This window comes from Sphaerodactylus townsendi, linkage group LG11, assembly GCF_021028975.2.
Source record: "Sphaerodactylus townsendi isolate TG3544 linkage group LG11, MPM_Stown_v2.3, whole genome shotgun sequence".
Lineage (NCBI taxonomy): Eukaryota > Metazoa > Chordata > Lepidosauria > Squamata > Sphaerodactylidae > Sphaerodactylus > Sphaerodactylus townsendi.
In genome coordinates, this window is record NC_059435.1 from 3,057,343 (window position 1) to 3,077,417 (window position 20,075).

Below are 20,075 nucleotides of genomic sequence, written 5' to 3' on the forward strand. Positions count from 1 at the left end.
GTTCAAAACACAACCGGTTCTCCTCCGTTCTGGCGCCCGACCATTGGGAGAAAATTAGTTTTATTTTGGCGCCAGTGGCCAAACACTCCATAGTTTTGGGCATGCCATGGTTATTGTTACATGAACCAAAGTTCATTTGGAAAGAACGGATCTTAGAATTCACTGACCCTCCCTGCGTGTGAACACATGAATTGGGGAAACTCAACTTCTCCTGACACACCCCTGCCTTCATCAGCGATTGCTCCCCATTCTATTGGCATCCCACCGGCCCACCAAGATCTAGCCAGAGTTTTTCAGGAGCAAGAATGCGATCAGTTGCCACCCCATAGAGACACTGACTGCAAAATCGGTATACAGCCGGGGGCGCAACTGCCCAAAGGTAGAATCTACCGTATGAGTCCCAATGAAGAGAAGGAACTTCGTGCCTTCTTGGACAAGAACCTCGCCAAGGGTTCATACGTATGGGCTACCAAACACACACACGCTTGCTCCCGCTTTTGTTTTGTAAAAAAGAAAGATGGGTCTTTACGGCTTTGCACAGATTATCAAGGTCTCAATGCAGTCTCCCTGTCCAATAAATATCCTTTGCCTTTGATCAAGGACCTTTTAGATGCACTGGGCAAAGGGCGATCTTTACTAAATTGGACTTGAGAGAAGCTTATTACAGAGTCAGAATTGCTGAAGGCTATGAACACTTGACTGCGTTTAACACAAAGTTTGGACAGTTTGAATACTTAATAATGCCATTCGGTTAAGTGGGGCCCCCGGGGCTTTTATGGCCCTCATCAACGAAGTTCTCCATGATTTATTGTACAAGGGAGTTGTGGTATACTTAGATGACGTTTTAATTTATTCACAAACCATAGAAGAGCATGAAGCATTGGTTCGGGAGGTATTGAAACGCTTTGCTCAACAACTCTCTTTGCCAAACTCTCCAAATGCTGTTTCCACCAGACCTCCATTGACTATTTGGGTTAATGGATCTCGCTTCTGAGGGCTTAAAAATGGATCCTGCTAAAATTGACGCGGTCCTCCAATGGCTCTGCCCCCACCAACCGCAAAGAACTCCAATCTTTTCTGGGTTTTGCTAATTTCTATCGTGATTCTTTATACCCCAATTCGCTGAACTGACTCTCCTCTCACAGACCTCTTACGCACTAAGGGTAAAGATCCACTGTCCGCCAAGCCCGGGGCCCCCCTTTCCTGGTCTGAAGAATGTCAAACAGCCTTTCAGCTCTTAAAGTCTGCTTTTACCACCTAACCTATCCTAAAGCACCCTGACCCAGATCTCCCGTTTGTGGTTCACGTGGATGCCTCGGACAAAGCGCTTGGGGCAGCCCTGTTGCAGAAAAATAAAGATGGTAGGCTGGTTCCGCGGTGCTTATTTATCAAAGAAATTCTCCGTGCTGAACTCAACTGGACTGTGGGGGATAAAGAGACTGCAGCCATCAAAGTAGCACTCTCCACTTGGCGCCACTGGCTGGAGGGGGCTAAACACCCATTTCATGTTTGGTCGGCTCACAAAATCCTGGCCGCTCTTTCCTCCCACCTCAAGATGTCCGCAAAACAACTCCGTTGGGCCGATTTCTTTTCTCGTTTCTCTTTCACAGTCCATTTTTTCCCCGGGAAAACCAATAAACTGGCTGACGCTGCCAAGGCCACCCGAGGAGGGGTGAAGCTGCCTTACGGGACATTCCACGCACTGCTCTCCCTCCCAGTTGGGACTGGCTGTCACCCGATCTCAAACGCCCACTCCTCCTTCACCGCCCATTCCTAGCCTCGTCTCTCCTTTCCCGCGGGAACTCGAGGAGGCGGGCTGCACGAGCCTCCAGCGGAGGAAAGTGACTCCCACCGCGTTTGGAGAGTGGAGTTTGGCGCGGGGAGTGTTGGTACGTGCCTCCCCCCCTCCGCAAGCAGGTTCTTGAAGCCTGCCACGATGCCCGCTCGGCTGGACATTTTGGCTTTCTGAAAACTCTGCATTTGGCCCGCAAATGCAGTTCTGGTGGCGCGCAATGCGCAAGGACATTGAGGCGTATATTAAAGGTTGCTCTGTTTGTGCAGAAGCCAAAACCATTCCGGGAAAGCCCCATGGGCTGTTGAAACCTCTCCCGGTGGCCTCCCGCCCTTGGGAAGTCATCTCCATGGATTTTATTACAGATTTGCCCGAAAGTCATGGCAACACGGTCTTGTGGGTGGTGGTGGACTTATTTTCTAAACAAGCCCATTTTATTCCATGTGCTTCCATCCCCTCCGCTCCTAAGTTAGCACGGCTGTTCATTCAACATGTTTACCGTCTACACTCCGCCTCTCGTTAAGGTGGTCTCCGACCGCCGCCCCCAATTCATTTCTAAGTTCTGGAAGGCGTTTTTGGGGTTGTTGGGGGCCGCCCCGGCGTCGCCGCCCCCTACCACGCTCAAAGTGACGGTGAGTCGGAGAGAACGAACAGAACCCTAGAGCAGTATTTACGTTGTTACACCAACTACCACCAAGACAGTTGGCGCGAGCATATTCCGTTTGCGGAGGACGCCTAGAACAATGCGGTTCATAGCAGTACAAAGAAAACCCCCTGTGAAAGTGTGTCTGGTCGCCGTTCTCGCCGTTGCCGCAACTTCCCGCGACAGCATTGGATCCTCCAGAGTTTCAACAATGGGATTTCATCCTAGCCGTAGGGATGGAAAGCGGTCCAAACCGCCTGACAACAGGCTAAGGACTCCCAAAAGCGGCAAGCGGATGAGCACCGCTCGGCTGTCCCGCTGCGTGTCGGCGCACGCGTGTATTCGTCAACCAAAAATCTCAGAGCCGTCCATAGATTTTCCAAGCTGGGCAAAAGATTCGTGGGACCTTTTCAGATTACTAAAGTGATTAATGATGTCACTGCCCGATTGGATTTGCTTAACTCTCTTAGTAACATTCATCCTGTCTTCCATTCCAGTTACTCAAGGAGGCTCCCGCCCGATGCTCTGCACGACCCGCCGGAGAGACCCCCACCAACTATTATTGATGGCCACAAGCACTACGAAATTGACGCCATCCTGGACTCTCGCTTTATTCGCAAACGCTTGCAGTATTTAGTCTCTTGGGTGGGATATTCCTCTGGGTATAATCAATGGGTTTATTCCGAAAATATTGACGCCCCCACCCTTATTTCTGCTTTCCACCGCGCCTTTCCGCATAAACCTGGGGGGGAGGGGTCTTCTTTAAGGGAGGCAGAGTGTAAAGGTTTCAATGGTGTTGATGGTAAAGCCTAACCTTGAGTACATTCCACAGCCCTGGCGATGGGCCAGCTTCATCGGCGGAGACTTTATCTCTGCGCGGGAGATGAGGTCTCCGTTCCCATGGGAAGCCGGGAGGGGGATGGGATGAATAGAGTTATAACCTGTGCTTCTGGCGGGAAGTGTCATTCCTGCCACTGCGTGTACTTGAGCTTTCTAAGATGTCTGAATAAACGGTCTTTTTTTCACCAAAGAGCCTTTTATTTCTGCTTCTATGGAATTCCTTACAGAAATCAGGGGACGCTGTGACCACCATGGGAGTTGGCCTTTTAAAGGGGTTCTGATCCTGTTGAATCTGTTCTGCCTGAAAGTTGTGACGGAGAATGTCGATGTGCAGCACTTTAAACTTAACTTTCTGTTTTGGAGCCCATGTGGCAGCGGAACTTGCTTGAAGAATTTTTTGGCTGTCACTGAAAATTCCTGCTTAACAAAAACAAAAAAAGGCTATCTTTGGCTGTCGGGTCACAGTGAGGCATACGTGGGCTGGAACTAACCATAGTTTACATTTTAGCATACTCTTTTGTAAACAGCATCAAAAATTAGTGCCAAAATCACTAAATTCAGAGGTAATTTTTCTTGCCATAACATATTTTTGTCATCATCTCAAAAATTTCTAGCTGTATTTGTTCTAACCATTTTGAGATTCTTTTTGTCTTTCCATCCCCATGCAATCACCACATGTGCAGCTCTAATTTTGTACATTGATCCATAACTTCTGTTCACCTTTTTTCTTCAATTATACCTGCTGTTAATAAATCATTATTTAAATCAATTTTAACTTTTACTAATTTTTCTATATACTTCAAAAAATTTCCCCAAAACTTTTTTACCTCCTTACATTCTATCCACATGTGGGTGTAGTATGCTTCCAGTTCACCACAGTGCCAGCATCTTGGGCATAATCCCTTAATCATATAGGCTAGCTGTATTGGGGCTCTATACCATTTATACCTTTCTCTCCAGTTCTACATATTTTTCTATCTGTATCTTATTCATGCTGTCTATAATTCTTTCAAAGAGTTCTTCTTTCTCCCATTTTTGTTTCAACATTCTCGTCATAAATCCCTTGTCTTCCATCATATATTTATAAACTGATCCCAATATCTTTCCTTTTGATTTTTTCATGGCTTTTCAACCATTGTGCCATTATACATTCACCTTTTATTCTAAAATTCTTTAATCTTTCCCAAATCCCTCTTAAGACCAACCAATTCTCCTTCCCTCCAATTTCTATAACGTTTTGTAATGGAATAATTTCCTGTTCTTTAATTAAATCAGCCACTTTCTGTATTCCTTTTTCCTTTAAATTTTTAATAGCTCTTCCAACCATGCTTGCCACTGGTGCACTGTCCAGGATGCCAGGCATCCATTTACTCCTCCATTTCTCCCATATTTCTATATTAACCTTTCTTGGATCTATTACTTTTTGTTTTACTTTTTTATAGTCATTTGTATGAATTCCATATATACCTATTCCTTCATTTACTTCATTTTCAAACTTTATCAATTTCTCTATATTATTGACTTTTATATCCATTAAACATTTTATCTGGAATGCCTCAAAATATTCCTGTATTTTCAGTATTCCCCATCCCAAAAGTTTATTTGTCATATATACTACTTTATTAATTACTCTTACATTTTTTTTATCAAACACCCATGCTTTCAATTTCCTATCCCATCCCTCAAATTGTTTTTACTAATCTCAATAGATAATGTTCTAAACAGAGAAAACATTTTAGGCATTACACACATCTTCAGTGCTTTAATTTTCCCCGTTATGGATAGGGTCTTTGTCTCCCAATCTTTAATTAGTTTTTGTATTTTCTTCCATCTTTCACCATAATTATAGTTAAACATCTTATCTATTCTATGAGTTATCGTGATGCCTAAATATTTAATAATCTTCTTCAATAACTTTTTATCAAACTGTTTTGTTCAATATTTACTCCCAATATTTCCGTTTTGTCCATATTAACAATTAACCCCAAATATTTTTTAAAATCTTCTAAAATTATTTTCAACTCTCTCATTGTATCTTCTGGGTAAGTTGTTCTCACTAATACATCATCTTCAAACAAATTTATTCTTATTTTTTCTTGATTTACTTTTATTCTTGATTTACTTTTATTCTTGATTTACTTTTATCCTTCCATTGTTTCTAATTCTGTCAGCCAGAAACTCCATTGCCATTACAAACAGGGACGGAGACAATAGACAACCCTGTTTAGCGCCCTTTCCAATGTTTACCACGTCTGACAAGCCTTCATTTACTCTTATCTGTGCCTTACCATTCTTATATAATTCTTTTAATATTCCTATAAATCCTTCACCAAATCCAAAATTATGTAAGGTTGTAAAAAGGTACTCATGTCCTGCTGTGTCAAATGCTTTATATACATCGTTTTATCATTGCATATTTTTTAGTCTTTCCATGTTCTATTACATTCAAAACATTTCTTATTGGATGACTTATATCTCTCCCTGTTACAAACCCTTATTGGCCTTGTGCAATTATCTTTGGAAGTATATTATTCTATTCAACAATATTTTTGCGAATATTTTATAATCTTGATTTAGTAAACTTATTTGTCTATATGATTCTACATAATTTGCATTCCGACCTGGGTTTAAAATTGTTATTATCTCCGTCTCCCTCCATGACTCTGGAATTCTCTGACCTTGTAGAATTTTATTAAATAATATTTGAAGCTCTGGAACTAAAATCTCTGCCATTTCCTTATAATATTTGGCTGTAAACCCATCCATCCCCAGGGATTTATTATTCTTCAGCTCTTTAACAACTCTTGTTATTTCCTCCTGTGTTATTGGTTCTTTTATATAATCCCTTTCTTCTGAGGAAATAGTTTTATTCATTTTCTCATCATAATTTGCATTTTGCTCACAACTAAATAGTTGTTGATAACATTCCTCAAATTTCCTTATTAATTTATTATCTGTTATATCCTGGTTTTTCTCATCTTTTAACATTCTCACTCTTTGTTTCTCTTTCCTTTTCTTCAAATAATTGGCTAGCCATTTAGTTGAGTGTATATTAGCCCTTTGAAACTAATTTTTAACCAAAATTTCTTTTTTCCATAAATCCATTTTATCTATTTCCTCTATCTTGAATTGCAATCGTCTTATTTCATTTTTTGTCTTTTCATCATATTTGGCATGGAGTTTGATTCTTCTCTGTCTTATCTCTTCTACTAATTTAATCCTTTCACTATTTATTTCTTTTTTCCATCTAACTTCTCTGGCCAGGCAATAACCTCTAACTACAGCTTTTGAGGCATCCCATAAAACATCCTCTGTCACTGAGTCTTTATTTTCTAAAAAATAATATTTTATCTTTTCAAATAAGTCTCTTTTTTCTTTTTCACCTTTCCATATCATGTTATTATATCTCCATCTATACTGTTTTAATTCTCCTTTCATCCTGAACGTGGCTACCAGCGGGGCATGGTCTGAAATCCATTCTTTATGGGTTTCTATTTCTACACTCTGTAAATTACTTAAATTATTTATAAAAACATAATCTATGTATGTAAAATTTTTATGTCTATTAGAGAAATAGGTTGGCTGATTAGGTTTATTCAATTCATTATATATATTTGTAATATTCCATTTTCTTAACATGTCATTCTCTCTTAGATCCATGTTACAGTCTCCCATTATCTCCTGAAAATATCTCCTGAAGTTTTTAAAACTGTTTTTCCATGAATCGTTTTTGTTTTTTATTAGGTACATATACATTCATCAATGTTGTCTGAAAGCCATGAATCTTTGCTTTAATTATCACCAATCTCCCATTTTGATCAGTAAATACTTCTTGTAACTGAAAATCTAAGGTTTCTTTTATTAAAATTGCCAACCCATTTTTTTAACATTAGATCTAGCTTCCCCAATGATCTTCCAGCCTGATATTTTCAATAAAACATTCCTGTCTGCCCCTTTTTATGTGTCTCTTGTAAACAAACAACATCTACCTGTTCTTTTTTTTATAAATCTGGATAACTTGTTTCTTTTAAAGCCAGAATTTAACCCATTAACATTCAAAGAAATTATTTTTAACTTAATTCCTGCCATGTATTGTCAGTTTCACCATCATTTCCAACCTAAGCAGGACTATTGAAATATGTCCCTTCACATTCCATCAGAGCGGCTTGAAATTCTCCTCTGGGGGGCTTGCTGTCATCAACTGGGCCACAGGGTCCTGTTTTCATCACTGCCTCCTTTGGTGATGCTCACAATGGAGGATTCACTGTTCACTGCGGATGTCCGCTGGGGCATTGCTGTTAGTCAGCCCTGATCACTACAAGAAAGATGACCCCTGGAGCTCCTGGCTGTGGACAGATTGCTTTGTGTTCCCACCCCAGGCTTAAGGGCAAGGTAGTCCAGGTGGCTACAGACAGCACAGCCATCCTGTACTACATAAAGAAGCAAGGTAGCACTGCTCCTGTTGCTTTACTGTGTGGTCTGTGGAAGACCTGCATCAAGTATACCCTGATGGTCATCCATGTGGCACAAGAGCACAATGCTCTGGAGAACCCTGTCAGCCACTGAGGGGCTGTTGCGCACCAGCGGCTCCTGAATGATACTTGGTTGCAACTGACCTTCCATCACTGAGGCAAACCTAGATCTCTTCACCACTTCCGGCCACACAAAGCATCGGATTTTGCTTCAGGGCAAATCTCGGCAGCTCTTTTCTTCTCTGGGGGTCAGGATGGGAATTGGGCATGTTTCCTCTTCTCATTTATTCAATTTGTTTTATTGTATTGTTGTTTGTTGTGCACCACCCTGAGCCCTTTGGGGATAGGGCGGTTTACCAAATCGAATAAATAAATAAATGTGGTCATTGGAAAAGTGGATAGGAACTGCACAGTTGACATCCTGATCCAGCCTCACTACGTAGCCAATACCTAACTTTGCTGAGGGGTCCAAATCTCCTGCCTTAACATCCTGGCAGGGTCTGGGACCAAGACATACCTTAAACCTAGTAGGCTGGAGGATATTGCCAAAGCACCAGCTTCATCTGGCCACCCCTTCAACAGGGCAGATAACACACCCCATGGGGCCATTTCAGGCAAATGGTGTGGGCAGAGGCTGTGCCCCCTTGCCCCCCCCCCCATGCTGTGGTCCTGAAGTGAACTGGGCTCCGACATGCTCGGGAACTTAGTCTACCAGCTGACTCTACGAAGATCTGAGTAGGGCTGGGAGAACCTGTGGTGATCATGTCATCTGCTTAGGGCTTGAGCAAGAAGACATGATTTCTGAATACTGCGTCTCTGATGGGAGATGATTTTCATACCTCAGAGCTGGTTGTAGAGGCTTTTGAATCACCTCACAACATGCATGTGAGCACCACCAGTGTGCATGAACTGATGAGCAGTCAACGAACAACCATTCAGAGTAAGCAGCGGGTCATTCTGACTTGTGGAGCTCCTGGGGGCAGGTGGGTGTTCAGGTATTTATTGCTGTTGCATTGTAATATTGCCATAAAATGTTTATGGTTCTCTTTTGTGTAAAGTTTAGGCCATAAAATTTTAATTATTCTTTTTTGGTTTAGCTGGATTTATTGCACAAAAAATGGGACTCCCCATTGAACTTGTGGCTGTGGTCAACAGCAATGACATCGTGCACAGAACTGCTCGGCATGGAGATTTCTCAGTCTCTGGCAGGAGGATGTCCACTCTAGCTTCAGCCATGGACATTCAGGTAAACCTCTGATTTACCGGAGGCTGTATTTCCTTCCACTTGGTACGAGAGAAATTCATTCATGTGGATTTTATTCTTATTTTGCTTTTCTCCCCAGTGGGGACCTGAAGCATCAGACAATATTGACCTCCCATTGTCTGTTCACAACAACAGTCTTGTTGGGTAGACCATTCTGGGGATATGCGGCTGGCCCAACATCACCTAGTGAGCTTTCACAGGAGAGCAGGGATTTGACCGTGCATTTCCCAGATGCACCGCAGCATTCTAACCACTACATCATCGTGGGTCTCACTTGGCATCCCGGACTGGATTTCCTGACCCTTTCCCACTGTCCCAGAGAAGGAGGCAGCCTTTCCTCTGGACCCCAGTTTCTGTGGCCTGGAAGCAGCTGCTCCCCCTTTGTGGACCAGGACATGCTAGTGTGCCTTGCAAGTGTGGATGGTGCGCTTCAAAAAATGAATGAATGGAAGACTCCAGAGAAGCACATTTCAGGCAGACTCCTTGAAAGTTTGCAAGTCCTTTAGAATTCACTAAAATACACAGAAATACCTTAACACTTGGTAGCATAAGGTAAACAAAGTTATGAGAAATCATGGCAAGGAGGGAACAATGTGGAAATGTCATCCCCCCCCCCCCAATCTCCCCCAGCAGACATTTACGAGCTCTCAGGAGCTTGATCAGGTTCCGCCTTTCCTCCTGCCCAGTGATGAGTCTGGATCTGGGAGATCCTGGATTAAATCCCCACTCTGAATACTTTGGGCCAGTCAAACACTCTTGTTGTGAGGATAAACTAGGAGAGAGGAGCTGCTTTGGGTCTCCAGCGAGGAGGCAGAAGAGGTATAAATAAGGTAAAGAAATATACGCAGCCTCCACCGCAAGCCTCTTTTGGAAAAGCTACCTGGTACCAAGAGAAAAGTAAAAAAAGGTAAAGTTTCCCCTTCAGTCGTGTTCGACCCTGGAGTACCACTGCAAGCAACGGTTTCATAGGCAAGCCGTTTTTGTGGGGTAGTTTGCCATTGCTTTCCCCAGCTATTCTTTACCCCCTAGCTATTAGCTAGGTACTCATTTACCGACCAAGGAATGGATGGATGGCTGTGTTGATCATGAGCCAGCTGCCAGGATATCTGACCCACAGGAGGCTCGAACTCCTGACTAGGGTTGGTAAATGAGAAAAAAATTCGGCCCCGGTTTGGATTCGGGCCCAATTCGGATGTATGGGGTCGGATCCCCCCCATATCTGAGCCTACCAGGCTCGGATACACCCGAATTTCCAAGATTCTCAGATGCTTTTTTATTTTTTTGCTGATTTTCCCCATTTTGGCCTGCAGGGGGTGCATTTTAAAGGTATCTGCATGAAAATTGCAGGGAATCTTTGGAATACTGTTCTGCTCATGCACCCCAAGTTTGGTGCAATTTGGTTCAGGGGGGCCTAAGTTATGGACCCTCAAAGATAGCCCAAATCACCCATTGTTTCCAATGGGAGCCAATTGAATATAGGGGCTATCTTTGAGGGTCCATAACTTGGGGCCCCCTGAACCAAACTGCACCAAACTTGGGGTGCATGATCAGAACAGTATTCTGAAGATACCCTGACATTTCCATGCAGATACCTTTAAAAATGCGCCCCCTGCAGGCACCCCAGGATTTTTGCCCAAGATTCTGTGGTTTGCATTGAATTTTTCCAATTGCTTTCAATGGGGGAATTCCTGGGGTGCCTGCAGGGGGCGCATTTTTAAAGGTATCATCCCCAAACTTTCAGAGTGTCTTCAAGACACTGTTCTGATCATGCACCCCATGTTTGGTGCAGTTTGGTTCAGGGGGGCCCAGGTTATGGCCCCACAAACAGGTGGCCCATTATCACCCATATTTTCCAATGGGAGTCAATGGGTGATAATGGACCACCTGTTTGAGGGTCCTGAAAGGAACCAGCAAACTTTGATGAACTTTGCGTGGCTGGGGATTAGTTCTGTGTACATCAGGTTCACATTCCAATGGATGCCCACAGAATTTGCCCCTTCCACGTACACTTTAGCCAAGCTGGCTGGTTCCTTTAAGGAGACTCACACCAGCAGCTATTTTCTCAATTAGGAGATGGCACATAGAGGTTTATTTTAGCCCTGCAGCAGTAAGAATGAGTCACTTTGGAAATGCAGGATGGAATCATGGTTTCCAGTAGAGGCATTTCTAGATTGGATGCACAACATGCTGCTTTTTGTCAGATTCATTGTTCACAGGGGAAATAAATAGAGATCTCTGTTAAGGGAAGGAAAAGTAGGCACAGATCATTTCTGTTATGCTGTAGCACTGGAAAAAACAAAAATACCTTCCCAGATGACAGACCTTTTTTAATATGGCTCAACCATGTTAGGTTTCTTTGCTCATGCTTGCAGTGAAGTGCTGAAGCAGTTTAGGTTTACCTCCACATGACATCTTTTTGTTGACTTCTAATCCAGAAAGGTGCACAGGTTGTACTGATAGATCAGAATAAATGACTGTGATTAAGGGCACATGTATACTAAAACTTCCATTTCAAAATGGAAAATAGTGCTTCACAGTTATGTTGGACATCCTCCCTTGCCATTTATAATCACAAGAGACTTATTTTTGTAAGCAAATTATTACAGATCTCAGCCAATATTTTAAAACTGTCAACATATCAAACATAGATAGTAAAGGGGGAGGGAAGGGGGTGGCTAGCGTGGCGGGGGAAGGCCGATGGGTGCAAGGAGCAGCAGTGGCGTGGGAGGTTAAGAGCTCGTGTATCTAATCTGGAGGAACCAGGTTTGATTCCCAGTTCTGCCACCTGAGCTGTGGAGGCTTATCTGGGGAATTCAGGTTAGCCTGTGCACTCCCACACACGCCAGCTGGGTGACCTTGGGCTAGTCACAGCTTTCCGGAGCTCTCTCAGCCCCACCCACCTCACAGGGTGTTTGTTGTGAGGGGGGAAGGGCAAGGAGATTGTAAGCCCCTTTGAGTCTCCTACAGGAGAGAAAGGGGGGATATGAATCCAAAACTCTTCTTCTTCTTCTTCTTCTTGGACTCCAGTCCAAGCACCCATCGGCCCTCCCCTACCACGCTTGCCCACCCCTGCAGGCAGCTTCCAAGCCCCGATCGGATCGGGGCTTGGCAGCTGCCCGCAAGGGCGACTTTGGGGGAGGGAAGGGGGTGGCTTGCCACCCCTGCAGGCAGCTTCCAAGCCGCCGCCGCCGGAGGGGGTGGTTTTTTTGTCTCCCCCCCACCGCAATCCTTCCGGATGGAAGGAAGCGGCTGCGGAGGGTGCCGCCGCCTGCCGCCGCCTGCCTGCTTCTTTGAAGTTTTTTCCCCTCTCGGCAAGCTCGGCTGCTGGCGGGGAAGGGCCCTATCCGAACTACTGGCTTTCGGATCAGGCATAGATCGGAGAGGGCAGGGTCGGACCCTTGGCGGTCTGAAACTCTCCGAACTGGCGGATCTCGGCCGAACTGCAGTTCGGCCAGATCCGATCCGCCAACTCTACTCCTGACCTTTTGAGTGGCAATGCAAGCACTTAACCACTACCCCTCGTGGCTCCTTCACCAAGAGAAAAAGTGGGATATAAATGTTTAAATAAATCTAAGTAAACAAAAAAAGGGTATACCTCTGCTGTGTTTTGCCTTTTCCCCACTTTTAGGAACCTTACAATATGGAGAGGATCTTTTGGCTACTTTCTGGCTCAGATAGCAATTTAGTAAAAAGCTTAATGGAAGAATTTTATACTACTAAAAAAGTCAGACTTCCAGACAAGTTGCAAAAGAAGGTGAGTCTGTTTTCCTTTAGTGGCTCCAAAAAAAGGAGAAGAGGAGTTTGGATTTATATCCCACCTTTCTCTCCTGTAAGGAGACTCAAGGTAGCAGACAGACCCCTTTTCCCTTCCTAACGGACACCTGGTGAGGCAGGTGGGGCTGAGAGAGTTCCGAAGAGCTGTGACTGGCCCAAGGTCACCCAGCAGGGATGCAGGAGCGGGGAAACAAATCTGGTCTGTTGTTTAAGTGGAGGAGTGGGGAATCAAACCTGGTGCTTAAGATTAGAGTCCCCCTGCTCTTAACCACTGTATCCCTGGCTCTCTCGCTACCCTCATCCATCCTGATTGGCAGTTCAGATTGGGGGCAGGGTGGGCTGGGCTCTGGAAGTATAACGGCCAGGGACTCCGGGTGGGGGGCGCCTGGGCCAGCCTTTTCTCTCCTTTCTTTACTCTACCCTCCCCTCAGCCAAGTTAAAAACTGCCCAAAGTGAAAGATTACGGTGGCCACTTGCCTGAGTCCATTTCTCAGTCAATTGTGGACTCAAGAAGCGCCTTGCAATTCAACCTAATGTGTGTCTAATCTCTATCGAAAAAAAATGGGACTCATCATACATGCATAATATTACACTGTAGGGGCGCAGTCCTACCTGGGAGTAAGTCCCCCGCCTCTGCCTCCTCACCCCCAGTCGTCTCCCCCAGGGGATTTTTCAGGGTGTTTTTTTAAGTGAGTAAGTGTGGTGGAGTGATAGACTCTAATCTGGAGAGGACTGGATATGATTCCCCACTCCTCCACATGAGTGGCCGGCTCTCATCTGGTGAACCAGGTTTGTTTCCCTGCTCCTCCCCATGAAGCCTGCTGGGTGGGCTGGGGCCAGTCGCAGTTCTCTCTGAACTCTCTCAGCCCCACCTGCCTCACAAGGTGTCCGTTGAGGGAGGGAAAGGGAAGGCTGCTTTGACACTCCTGACGGGGCAGAAAAGCAGGGCTCTTCATCTGGAATACTGAGATGCATGTCAAGGCACAGCCCAGTTATGGCAGCCCTGTCGTATCTCAAGGCAAGAGACAGGCAGAGGTGGTTTGCCAGGGGCTGCCCCTGCCTGGTGAATTTGGGCCTCCTTGGCAGCAGCCTCCCATCTAGATACGACGCAGAGTCAGCCCTGCTGAGCTTCTGAGATCGGGTGAGGTTGGGCTGGCCTAGGCTATCCAGGCCAGGGTAGAAATTGTTATAGTAGGTTTATAGCAGAGGAAAAACCCATCCCCACCCCCGTCTGCAGGAGAGCACCTGATTCACAGCTCCTTCACCTGATACTTTCATATATGATCCCACGGTCTACTAAGGCACAGTGCAACATTTCTTTTTCTGGTTGCAGCTTTCTGAAGTGCTGAAAACATCCTCATTCTCAGATGAAGAAGTTCTCCAGACCATGAGGGACTGCTGGGAAGAGAACGGGTACCTCTTGTGCCCACATTCAGCCGTGGCTGTCAGCTACCATTACAGATTCCCCGGCCATCATTCCAGCAGGTGAGTTCCCTGCAGAAGCTGACAGGTGTAGCAGGGAAGATGCTGATTCTAGGGCAGAGGATGCAGCTCAAGTGTTCGATCCGCTGCTCACCCTCCGCAGCTTCTGCACCCGAGGGGCATCCCGCCTGCCCAGTGACTCTGAGCATTCTGTTCTGGGGACTTGGATGGACACAGACTGAGCCAGACCTGGGAGCTGCTGCGGGTCAGCATATCCTTCTCTGTTTCTTTTCTCATCTGAAGGGTGGAGTGGGGCTGCTGGCGGGGGTGGGGGGTGGGGAGATCACACACCAGCCTATGGAGCTGATCACGGCCTCCGCAAGGACTTGAAACGTCCTGGGCGGGAGTGGCTCAGTGACCCAAGAAAGGCATAGTCAGGCTGTTCTGAGCATGATGCCGTATGGAAGAGGGCCACAGCTCTGGCCTGCCATTGGATGGAGACTTCAGTGCAGATGGCCAGGTATCATGTGGGGCTTGAGGCACTTCCCCCCAACCTTTTAAGTTTGTCCCCCAGCTGTGCAGAGAGAGCTTTGCTGTCGTTCTCCAGGCACTGGTGACATCCAGGGTCGGGTTATCTATTTTTTTAAATTTAAAACACTTGTGTGCCGCCTTTCGCCCCACTCCAGATACTCACAGCAGCAAAAGGTCAAGATAGTGTGAACGTGGGGTGAAAATAACATAAAATAGTTCAAGAAATTAAATGAAACATATTAACACAAATGTGCCGGCCCACAAACAAAGGGGAAAGGCCAGTGGCCGTCAGTGGGGAACACCAGACAGAACAAGACATCTTCACCCATCGTCGGAGGAAAGCCTCTGAGGGGGACAGATGCGTCTCCTGGGAGAGGGAGTTCCAAAGTGTTGGCGCTGTGGCTAAGGTGGCTCTTTGGAGGTTGCCTGCCTGTTTGGCCTCGGGGGGGGGGGGCACTCAGAATATAACCCTTGATGATGACCAGAATGATTGGGTTGCTTCCTGTGGGAATAAATGGTCCTTCAAGTACACGGTCTCCAAGCTGTGTAGGGTATAGAATCATAAAATGGCCATCAAGTCCAACCTTATAAAAAGATCCGCATGTTCATTTGTGGCAGGCATGTCTAATCAGAAACTAAAATGAGGAATCATAGAATCAGAGTTGGAAGAGACTACAAGGACCATCAAGTCCAACCCCCTGCCCTGCAGGAAGACACAGTCAAAGCACTCCTGACGGATGGCCACCCAGCCTCCATTCAAAAACCTCCAAAGAAGATGATTCCACCACGCTGTGAGGCAGTGAGTTCCACTGCCGAACAGCCCTGACTGTCAGGAAGTTCTTCGTAGTGTTTAGGTGGAATCTCTTTTCCTGCACTTTGAATTCATTGTCCTCGTCTCTGGACAGCAGAAATCCAACTTGCTCCCTCTTCGACATAGCATCCCTTCAGATATTTAAACATGGCTATCATGTCACCTCTTAACCTTCTCTTCTTCAGACTAAACATAGCTGCTTAAGAATCTTCTCATAGGGAATGGATTCTCAACCTTTACCATTTTGGTCACTCTCCTCTGGACATTCTCCAGCTTATGTTTATTATCCTTGAATTGTGCCCAGTACTGGACCCAATATTCTAGATGAGGTCTGATCAGTGCACAATAGAGTGGTACTATTACTTCCCTTGACCTAGACACTAACCAATGGATGCAGCCTGGAATTGCATTGGCTTTTTTAGCTGCCACAACACACTGTTGTCTTACGTTCAGCTTGTGGCCTACTCAGACTCCCAGATCCCGTTCACTTGTACTGCTGTCAAGCCAGGGTGCATTTCTGTGCATTTCATTTTTTCTGCCTAAGTGAAGAATTTTACATTTATCTCTGTTGAAATTTATTTTGTCAGTTTTGGCCCAGCTCTCTGATCTTTCAAGATGATTTGCTTCCCCTCCTATTTTGGTGTCATCTGCAGATTTGATCAGCAGGTCCTCTCTTCCATAATATGTCATTTATAAAAAATATTACGTGGTACTGGGCCCGGGACAGAACCCTGCGGCTCCCCACTTTTCACTTCTCTCCAGGATAAAGATGAGCGATTGATGAGCAGCCTTTGGGTGAGTGGACCATTTACAGAGCTACCCAACACTGGCCTTGTCTAGCCCACATTTTATTATCTTGAAAGTTTTATACCAGCTCCTTGAACCAAATTGGGAACCGGTGTAGGTGGGACAAGACTGTGTTGATGTGGTCTTTTTGAACAACTCCAGGTAATATTCTGGCCACAGCATCCTGTAGCAAACATAGTTTCTGTGTGCTCTTCAAGGGCAGGCCCATGTAGATCATGTTGCAGTAGTCTAAGTGAGATGCACCACAGTGGCAAGATCTTTTCTGGTTCATCAGCTGAAGGACAGCTTCAAGCAAGGCACCCCTGGCCACCACTCCCACCTCTTTGTCCAACAGGAGTCCTGGGTCCAGGCCCACCCCAAGGTACAAACCTGCTCTGACAAGTTGTGCAGCCACATTAGGAACAGAGACATCCCAGTTCCTGAATCGGACCTTTGCCTCCACCGGTATCAGTTTTGTTGAGTTTGTCTCAGCTTGTCAGCCCTCCCCCATCCCCAAATAGCACACAGTATGCAGGAAAAGGACAACTACTGAACAAAAGAACATCTTCAGCTGGGTCAGATGAGGGGAAATTGTGGCTGCGGGATACAGGTGCGTTTGACCTTCATGGTGTATAGTGTCAGCTGGTCCATTCACACGATAGTGTACACAGGTTGGGTTTGGGGGCCCCATGCTGTGCAAGATTGTCTCAATTCCTGGCTGTGTGATTCCAATTGGGGCTGAGGCACGTGTGGAAAAGGGGGTTCAGCCTTCCCTTGGGGCGGCAGCAGCAGCAGCAGCAGCACAGGCTGATGCCCTCGCCCAGAGCAGGCGCTGCGTGTGCAGGAACGGAGGAACTCACAACTGGGAAGGGGCTGCTCTCTCTGCCGCGTGTGCTGTGGCCCCGTTGAAGCACAAGTCCCCTGTCAGGATAAAGAAGACTCTGCCCTGCAGCGCTTCAAGCAGGAAATTGCCCCTGGATGCTTCAGGTCAGACGTCTTGCCACGCCTCCCTGAGAGGAGAGGGGCTTTTCATACGGGCCTGTGTCATCCTCAGCCACCTGGGGTGGTCTAACTGAAACGATCCACAATTCCCCCTTTCAGGGCTGCTGGCTGGGACCCCACAGGCCTCTCTCCTCTCTCTCTCTCTCCAGGCCCCGATGCTGTTTGGCTCCTGCCTCTTCTGTCAAGTTCAAGGAAGCTGTCCTTAAAGCTCGTCTCACCCCTGAAATCTCACCGGAGATCAGTGCTCTGGAGGAGATGGAGACCCGGTCCAGAACTCTGAGCCAAGGTGAAGACTGGACAGAAATGCTGCGGCAACAGATAGAGGCAGCTGCCGAGCAAAGATCCGGGGTCTTCAGCTGATCATTTGCAGGAATGACCCGAGCAGTTGCCTCGTCAACGTCTGTTCGTCCCGGGCAAGATGCACAGCTACCTGGTGTGCTGGATCATGGAGTTGCGTGTTCTTCTTCGTTAGCTGTTGGGTAGAATTCTCTCATAGCAAAGTTTGTTTATAACATTGTTCAAAAGTGATGTGCAACGCGAGTCTTTGATCCTGAAGAGAAGCAACATATGGTTCGTATTATTGGACTCAGGAGCATAAACTGTTTACCTGGGTCATACCTTTAAAACTGACTCTGTAGGGGCTCCTTCTTTTATTTTCCAAGATGGGAACATTTATAAGTTCTCTTCAAATCTCCAGGTCTCCCCTGATATCAATAGAAGGCTTTTTCTGACTGACCTGCGTGCATGGAAATTGTGCCAGTTGCTGAAGTAAATTACAATGAATGCTTTGAAACAGTAACAACTGACATTTCTATTGACTATTTCTTTGCTGTACGGGTGTCCACAAGAGGGCAGGGCAGCCTAGGTTTTGCCCTATTTGAAACAGTTCTGGGCTGGTGCTTAGCTGGATCGTCACTGTGAAATCATCCACACAAGCTCTCTTGTGGCCAGTGTTTGAAATGAATTACAGTAAGGAGAGGTGGGCAGAAGGAGCACACAGCCAAGTCTCACTCACAGGGGTGTGCAGTTTTGGTTTGGACCCATTCAGAATATTGCAAATGTTTCCACATCTGATTTTTTCATATTTGGATATTTCTGGATCTGTGGAATCCCATTGGCAAGCAGGCTGGGCTGCCTTGGAAATGAAATAGAAACAATTCCCCAAACAGTCTGTCTCCAAGGGAGGGGGGCGGGGAGGGGGGTATCCCCCTGTGGGGGTTGCCATGGTTTTGTGAGGGCTCCAGTGGTCCTGAGGCCCACCTTGCTGAGTGAGTGGGGGTCACCCTCCTGGGCAGGCATGTCTCTGACTGCAGTCTTGAAGCAGGCCAGAGTCAGGATTGCTCCCAAAAAATCATATATTGCAGTAATTCTCACTTGGAGAGAAGAAAAAAATAATGTATGGCTGAAGCTCCCGTTCCTCAAACAATAACAATATTCCCTTTAAAATTTTAATAGGAAAAAAAACACTGAGCCCGGCCTGCTGCTCCCCGGCTGGCTGCACAGCCCAACCAGGCATGGAGGGTGGCTCCGCGTGCGCTGGTAGCTGCCTGGGCCCCTGCGCTCTGCTGCCTGGGCCAGCCCACTGGGAAAGGGTCAGTGTCCAGGGGGTAGCCCTTTTAAAGTGCTTCTTGCCCTGTTTCCAGTGGGAAACACCAAGTCAATTGTTAATTCTGAAGAAAATCCCAGAAATAAGTTCTGTCAGTGCCGAATCGTCTCTGCTGCGGAGTGGGCACCTCCTTTGTGCAAGATCAGCGTTTTCCAGTGCAAAGGGCGTCGCTCATGGAAGCGGCCGAGACGACAGGGAAACGGAGCAGCACTTCCGTGGTGGATGTTCTGGTTTGGTTTCACCGGAGTGTGGCGGGTGGCTCGCCCACCACCCTGCCCAGCAGAATACTGGCTCAAATTTAGGAATCAAAGCTCAAGCACTTTTTTCTTCCTTGCACCAGAGCTGGCACTCCGCCCGCAGGGAGCATGCAGGCCTGGCTCTGGCCACTGACTGAGCTGGGAGTTCCAAAGGAGAAAGCTGCACATAAGAAATTCTTTATGAGGAAGAATTTCCCCATCTCCATGCCAGGGGAAGGTTGACCTGCTAGATTTATTTGTGGCTGGTTAGTATTAAAAGCACAGTGTGGTGTCAGGAGAAATATCATAGCCTAACTGCACCCGTTGTGTGGAAAAAAATAACAATAGGGGCAGATTTAGAGACTACCATTTGAAAGCTGTGGAAGTATCGTTTTGTTGCTGTCGTCTGAGTTGCCAGTTGTGGCGCGCTTTCAGGGCAGGCCCAGGTGAGTGACTTATAACACCCGTCACAGGCAATCTATGGAAATAGACATCTCTACAGCCAGTATGGTGTTGTGGTCAAGAGCAGGGGACTCATATCTGGAGAAGCAGATATTATTCCCCAATCCTCCACATGAGCAATAGACTCTTATCTGGTGAACTGGGTTTGTTTTCCCACTCCTACACATGAGGCCTGCTGGGTGACCTTAGGCTAGTCACAGTTCTCTCCAAATTCTCTCAGCCCCACCTACCTCACAAAGTGCCTGTTGTGGGGAGAGGAAGGGAAAGGAGTTTGCAAGCCACTTTGAGATTCCTTCTTATAGGAGAGAAAGTCTTCATCACCATCTGATGAACTCAAGATTCCTCAGCTGCAAAGAGTGAATTCCACATGAGGGTCCAGCATAAGCAGTCAAGGGATTATCGACTGCAAATGAACCTCCCTCAAGGCTAGCTTG

At 46.3% G+C, this 20,075-nt stretch overlaps 1 protein-coding gene across 6 annotated transcripts in view; it reads left to right on the forward strand.

The window, feature by feature from the left end:
- Window positions 1-18,143, forward strand: part of THNSL2 (threonine synthase like 2) — a 38,333-nt gene extending 20,190 nt beyond the window's left edge. For 3 of the 6 annotated variants that reach the window (XM_048510633.1, XM_048510629.1, XM_048510634.1), the window contains exons 6-9: window positions 8,845-8,993; window positions 12,640-12,765; window positions 14,119-14,270; window positions 17,487-18,143. In XM_048510633.1, the coding sequence (XP_048366590.1) occupies window positions 8,845-8,993; window positions 12,640-12,765; window positions 14,119-14,270; window positions 17,487-17,697 (638 nt within the window). In that variant the 3' untranslated portion in view covers window positions 17,698-18,143. Of the gene's footprint in view, window positions 1-8,844; window positions 8,994-12,639; window positions 12,766-14,118; window positions 14,271-14,370; window positions 14,511-16,202; window positions 16,345-17,486 lie in introns of those variants that run through there. The other 3 variants (XR_007245735.1, XM_048510632.1, XM_048510630.1) reach the window with 3 other exon arrangements.
- Window positions 18,144-20,075: the final 1,932 nt, after the last annotated feature.